Source organism: Antrostomus carolinensis, unplaced genomic scaffold (genome assembly GCF_000700745.2).
Source record: "Antrostomus carolinensis isolate BGI_N321 unplaced genomic scaffold, ASM70074v2 scaffold35809, whole genome shotgun sequence".
Taxonomy (NCBI): Eukaryota; Metazoa; Chordata; class Aves; order Caprimulgiformes; family Caprimulgidae; genus Antrostomus; species Antrostomus carolinensis.
In genome coordinates, this window is record NW_010339867.1 from 1,062 (window position 1) to 7,278 (window position 6,217).

Consider the following 6,217-nt stretch of genomic DNA (forward strand, 5'->3'; position numbering starts at 1 on the left):
GAGAATGTGCAAAGAACAGTAACGAAGCTGGTGAAGGGTCTAGAGCCTTCTAGTCTTATGAAAAGTGGCTGAGGGAACTGGGATTGTTTAGCCTGGAGAAAAGGAGGCTGAGGGGAGACCTTATTGCTCTCTACAACCACCTGAAAGGAGGTTGTAGCGAGTGGGGGTCAGTCTCTTCCCAAGGACAAGAGGGAATGGCCTTGAGTTGCACCAGGGGAGGTTTAGGTTGGATATTAGGAAACAATTTTTCACTGAGAGTTGTCAAATATTGGAACAGGCTGCTCAGGGTGGAGTCACTTTGGGGGTAACAGAGTTGAAACTTCCTGGGGTTTTTTGCCCCCCCCCATTTTTTTTTTTTTTTTCGTAGACTGGCCTCCATTCCTGTGAAGAAGCAGGTGCCTCTGTGATTAATTCCTGATGCAGTTTTGATTCAATTTCATTGTTTGAATTGTTGAAGATGTCATCAGGCCTTACAGAGGACCAAAAGAGAAGAATTGAAGAGAACCGCCAGAAGGCTTTGGCTCGGAGAGCAGAGAGGCTAGCAGCCCAGAGAGGTGGGCAGGTGGGGATCACTGGACCTCGGGTGAAAGAACAGAGTCCAGGCAATTGGGGAAACTTGAAGGAAGAAAACAATCATGTTGGGTTCATTAGCCAGCACCAACAGAATCCAAACAGTCCTGTGGAGCAGAGGAGCTATCTTCAGAAAGATTATAATCATTACACTGCAAACCAACAGATGGCTGGTTCACATGGAGAGCAACAAAAGAATTGTTCAGAGGACTCGGAACAAGCAAGTGGCATTAAGCAGTTCCCTACAACGATCCCAAATTCTCTGAGTTATTCCCATAAACATTACTTGGATGCTGGTGGTCAGGAACACGGACAACAAGCTTTAATTAATCCTGGTACATTCCAGCAGCCCAAATGCTACCCAGCTTTCAAAAACCCTACAGAACCATCTCATCCTAGATTAATTGGTAACGGGCACCCTGACGGTAGTAAAGATTTACAAAGCCAGAAGAAATCTGCCATAAAATGTGTTTCACCACCAAGCAGTGCTGCCCCGAGTGATTCAGAAATGCTGATAAACACAAGCAGACCGACAGCAAGAGAGGGGGGAGCTGGTGCCTCTCAGGCCAGTGGTAGGATACAGAAGCTGACTAGCTCTGCTGGTGCAGGCTCTGCTTCTGAAGCTGCCTCTTGGAAGAAAACGAGTAGTGTTACAACAGGAAAATGTGTGAAATATGGGGAAGACCGATTCCAGGTCGAAATAGGGTATAATGCTGAACTCATTGCTGTGTTTAAGAAGATGCCAAGCAAAAGCTATGGTAAGAATTGATTGTTTGCTGTTACCTCTGTTTCACGTTGGATCCAAGTTTTGGTGTCTGCAGGAACTGTAGTTGCTATATGCTCTTGGCAGTGCAGCTGTTGCTGGGGTGGAGTACGTGGTATTAATGGGGGATTGCAAAAGTAAAGAGATGAAATTAGAAAGAAATTCTGGGCATAAATAGTGTGAGCTTGGATTTAGCCAAGAAATCAGAAGCCTTGCTTTATCAACAGTGCTCTAAGAAGTTTGATGGTGGCGGCTGGTCAGAGTCTTTTGGGAGTGAAGGAAGAGAAGTTATTCATAAATTGGTATGGGGAAATGGGTCACTTCAGCTGTAGTTCAGAGTTGATGAGCTGATTCTGTTAACTGGGTTACTGAGAGCAGTGGAGTCTCCACCTATTGCCTTGCTCCTCATCTTTTATCCATGCCTTGATTTGTTATATTCTACTTTTGTTTTCCCCCCACGTGTTGTGGCTGCTGCATTCTTCTTGTCTTAGTGCCCTATGGCTTTTTTGGTGTCATGTAACTATGAACTTTGGCATACTGTTTTTTCAGATGTGTGTTGAAAAGTTTGCATGAGTAGACTGAGTTCTTTCTTACCTTGCATGAACATTTCACAATGCTTTTTTTCTACCTCAAATGATTCATATTCTGTCCTATTTTAGATCCTGCTATGAAAAAATGGAATTTCAGCCTGCAAGATTACAGGAACTTCAGTAAGTAAATGGGTTGTTGAGTGATAAAAAAGAATCCAAATTTTAACCCCCTTCCCCTGCCTTCCATAATTATTATTTAGTTTTGTTATTGTCTGGAGTAATGAAAGTAGTGCTACTCAAACATAACACCCATGTTTTAGGCACCTAGCTCATAACATTTTTCTGACACTTTGTAGTTAATTAGAAATAACTTAATTTTTTACATAATCTAAAGCATAGGTTTAACTTTTTCTGAAAATTGTTGACATTTTCAGCAACCAACAAGCCTTATAGGAAAAATACTTGCTGTGCAGGTACTTCATATGAATGTGTATTGAGAACTGCGTGTGTTCCACTGGCCAATGCTTAATTTCTAGACCCGTTCATGTATTTTTTTTCTTTTAAACAGTTTGGGTTTTTTATTTTTACATTTTTTTCCTCTTGATATTGGGTGTCAGAAAAGGAAAAAGGGTAATTCTCTAGGGCTTTGAGTGAGACTGAAAATGGATTTGCCTTTTTTTGGCATATAACAAAGATGGTTTTATCTTTTTTTTTTTTCCCTCCTGTCATTTTGTTCTGGAAAGATTGAGAGATGATAGAGGCAAACACGTCAGGTAAGCTTTTCAAAAGCACATTGTATTGAAGTGAGTGATAAATCACTATTGATTTCAGTGGGAACAGAATTAGGCCTGTGTTGAGCACTTTGAAAAACCCACAGTTGAGTGCTGGTATTTTAGCTTCCCATGTGGGTTGCCACACATTTATAATTTAAATGCTACTGGTTTGCTTGAAGTGTATCAAGTACAGAAGAGAGCAGAGTCTCTGCTCCAAGGAGCTTGCAAATGAAGCGGATGGTTTTTAGAAATCAGGCCTTTTTTCCTTAAAGCTATCAAATATGTGAGTTCTCTGTGGAAAGTTCCTGTTAACAAGTGAAGACAATATGTGATCAACATTGGACAGCGATAGCAGGGGAAAAAAAACACCCTGAGAAAAGCGTGATGACTTAAAAGGGCCTTGGTTTGAAGTCTTGTAAGTGTAAAAACAATTATTTTGAAACTTCCCACTGTTAATTTTGTTCTTCTGAATAATGTTGTCCTGTATTACATTTCTTTCTTTGTACTATAGATTAATCATGCATTCAGGCCTAGAAATAGATGTTGAATAAGAGTAAAATATGTTTTTCTTCCAGCTTCTTTCACTATTAGTTGTGGAGGTGAGATCTAACTTACAGTGCTAAAACATAGCATCTAAAAGCTTTTGCTTTGTACATTGGGAGAAGAAAGTCTAAACTGGTGATTTCTTAGTTCTCTACTTTAAAAATTACTGTCATTTGATGCTCTTAAACTTTTTCTTTGGAGTAGAAACCTCAAATGCTTGGGTTTATCCTGAAAGTCACTTGTTTTAAAATAGAGTTGGATGAAATCCAAATGGTCTATTTATTAACTGGTTAGGAAGAAAGTGTCTGAATTTCTTTCTTTCCCTCCCTTTTCAAATCTTTAACTGCGGAACTTAAGTTGTGTATGTTTTTGTTGCATATCGGTAAGCATTTCTGTTCAAAAAGAAGCAGAGTGGATCATGATGTGCAGCTCAGTGCTCAGAGGGCTGGATTCATCTGGAGTTACTCTAAACAGCTACTGAGTAGGGGATGTTACCTCTCTCTACAAATAAATGGAGGCAGAATGTGCTTAGTGATCCCCTGCTTTTGAGTCTAATGGACTCTGGAGATGATGTTCATGCATGTTTGTGTTACTGAGTTGGAGTCTTGGGGATGAACTTCACTATTTTGGTGATGTAAAAATACAAGAAAAAATGGTTCTTGTTACCTAACTATCACAGTTCAGCTATAGTAATAAAGACAACATATGGGTATAGATTGGTACAGAGACATGGGGAAAAGTGGAACGTTTATTAGTGTGGATAGCTGTGGTTTCAGGCTAACAGCTGTAAAATACTGTGTCCCTTCTCTCCCTGTGACCTGGCATCATGACAGAGGTGGTTGCTAGTGATTTATAAGGTAGGGTGCAGATGGCTGGGGTGAAGTACAAGTCTAACTGTAAGACACTGTAGAATAAAGAACAATGGATTTAAACTGTAACAAAGGAGGTTTAGGGATTTGGACTAGATTCCTTCCTGATATCCTTCCTACGTATTGTGAATATGCAGCATTCCTCGTAGATGAGATTGCATATCAGGCATTGACGTGAGGCAGGAGGCAGATATTTTTAGATCTTTCTCCTTTGCTGTTTGCAGAAGCACCTTCTCATCTTTTCAGACACATACTATTGGTCACCATGCCCCTGTCCCCATAACTTTGTACGTGAAAATGCTGTATGGCTGTGTGCAGTTTACTGCTGAATGTGGTTTTGCAGATTGCTTGCCCTGGCCTAGTGAGCCATGTTTTGGGGTTGCTGACAGAGGGAACCCAGTGCGGTGACAATGTTGGACAGGCCCTTGTTCACCTACTGTCACATGTTCCCTCTGCCCCTGCTGTATTCTCTGTGGAAAATCCCACCAACCTGCTCTTCCTGACCATCACTCTCTATTCTTTGTTCCTGTGAGTGAAAGCAGGGAATCATCATTGCTTTTAAACTCGATGCTGCATGGTTTGTTTGTCATCCTCTTGCCTCTTCTCTTCCCAAAGCATCCAGTGCATCTTTAGTTTATCTGTGTTCATTGTTATTAATTCTTTTCTCTGTATCTTACGCTTTTCTCCCTAGTGGAAGCAGCAAATCAACTTTCGTCAGTAATTCTGGCACCACTGGAAGGAGAAAATGCAGTTGGCTTGGCATCAGGCTCTCATTTTGTTGGCAATAGGGTTGATGTGAAATCCCTCTTGAAGATGTGTAAGAGCTGGAAGAAGCCCTCAGCCCTTGTCAAAGGGAAGTGCGTGCTGATATCTCGCATGCGGTTTGAGGTTGATATTGGGTATTCTGCGGAAGTGATTGGAGTGTTCAAACAGATGGATTCCAGATATTATGGTGAGTCTCTGGATGTTTCTGCTTTATTCTAATAAAGTTGTTGGGGCTGCTCTTGGAGTGCTGTGAATGCTTCAAAGGAGAGAGATTGTGCGAGTACGTCCCTCTGAAAGAGCATGAGAGGATGTGGTTTGGTGAAGATTTTAAGAACTCCTGTAGTTCTGGTATAGTGCTGTATCTGTGTCCTGCCAGAACACGTCCTCTTTTGGGCCTGTTAGCCAAGGCCATATTTCAGGAATCAGCATGATTACATTTACTGTTGAAGTGGGATATTGTCCTGGTTTTTAGCTGAAATAGAGCTGGTAATTTGCCAGCAGTACAGAGACAATGTATAAGTTCTTATCTTTATTATCAGATGCAGTTGGACATTCTCATTTTTCTCCTGCTTTACTGTGGTGTATAATGGCTGCAACTGCCTGAGCAGATTGAGTTTACCAGCAGCTTTACTGATGTTTTTGAGGCAAGTGGAACTGTAGAGCGCTTTTTATGTTGTTATTCATTTTTTCCTACTTGTAATATGGGAAATGAGGCACAGAGTGATGAGGTGACCTGTGCAGTGTCACAGCAGGTCAGTGACAGCATGGGGAACAAATCCGGGAGCTCTTGTTCTTTGGGCAGGATCCCACGTGGCTCATTGTGTCTTCAACTGACCAAATCCAGCTGCCTTCCCTGGAAGTTGTAGGCAAGTGCTACCCCGGGATAAACCTGCCAGACAAGTCTGGCATTCGTGTTACATTTTGGGTATTGATGAATTGATAAATTTCCTCTGTACCCAGACCACATTGTCTGTAGGATACAGAGGTACAATTGAAAGTGATCATGTCACTGGCTAAAGTCAGGGTTTGTTGGTTAACAAATAGGAACCTTCACCCAAGTTCTTCATCCCTTCTTGCAGTGAAGAGAAAGTGATTCCCAAAATCCTTGGGCAGGTGTGTTCATAATGGTGGTTCATTAGGGGAGCTGACCTTGGCTTGCCCTGGTGATACCACCACTTCTAGATGTCTACTCATACTTTTAAGTCTCCCTCAAACTGCTTAATGTGAAAGCAAACGGGGGAATTGATTGCTGGACAAGGTAAGAATTCGTTTAAAGCAGTTCTGAAATGCAGAGGATCTGGGTGATAGCCACACTTTTACAGAGAATTCAGTCTTTTGAAAAAAGAGACTTATGACAGTGTTTGTAACTGTTGCAGATATGAACACCAGAAGGTGGAATTTCCT

The 6,217-nt window shown here is 41.5% G+C and overlaps 1 protein-coding gene across 1 annotated transcript in view; it reads left to right on the forward strand.

The window, feature by feature from the left end:
* The first annotated feature begins 385 nt into the window (after nucleotides 1-385).
* Nucleotides 386-6,217, forward strand: part of SMARCAL1 (SNF2 related chromatin remodeling annealing helicase 1) — a 35,465-nt gene continuing 29,633 nt past the window's right edge. Inside the window, exons 1-4 of the mRNA XM_010176000.2 lie at nucleotides 386-1,328; nucleotides 1,993-2,043; nucleotides 4,740-5,000; nucleotides 6,190-6,216. Coding sequence (XP_010174302.1) covers nucleotides 458-1,328; nucleotides 1,993-2,043; nucleotides 4,740-5,000; nucleotides 6,190-6,216 — 1,210 coding nt within the window. The 5' untranslated portion in view covers nucleotides 386-457. The remainder of the gene's footprint in view (nucleotides 1,329-1,992; nucleotides 2,044-4,739; nucleotides 5,001-6,189; nucleotide 6,217) is intronic.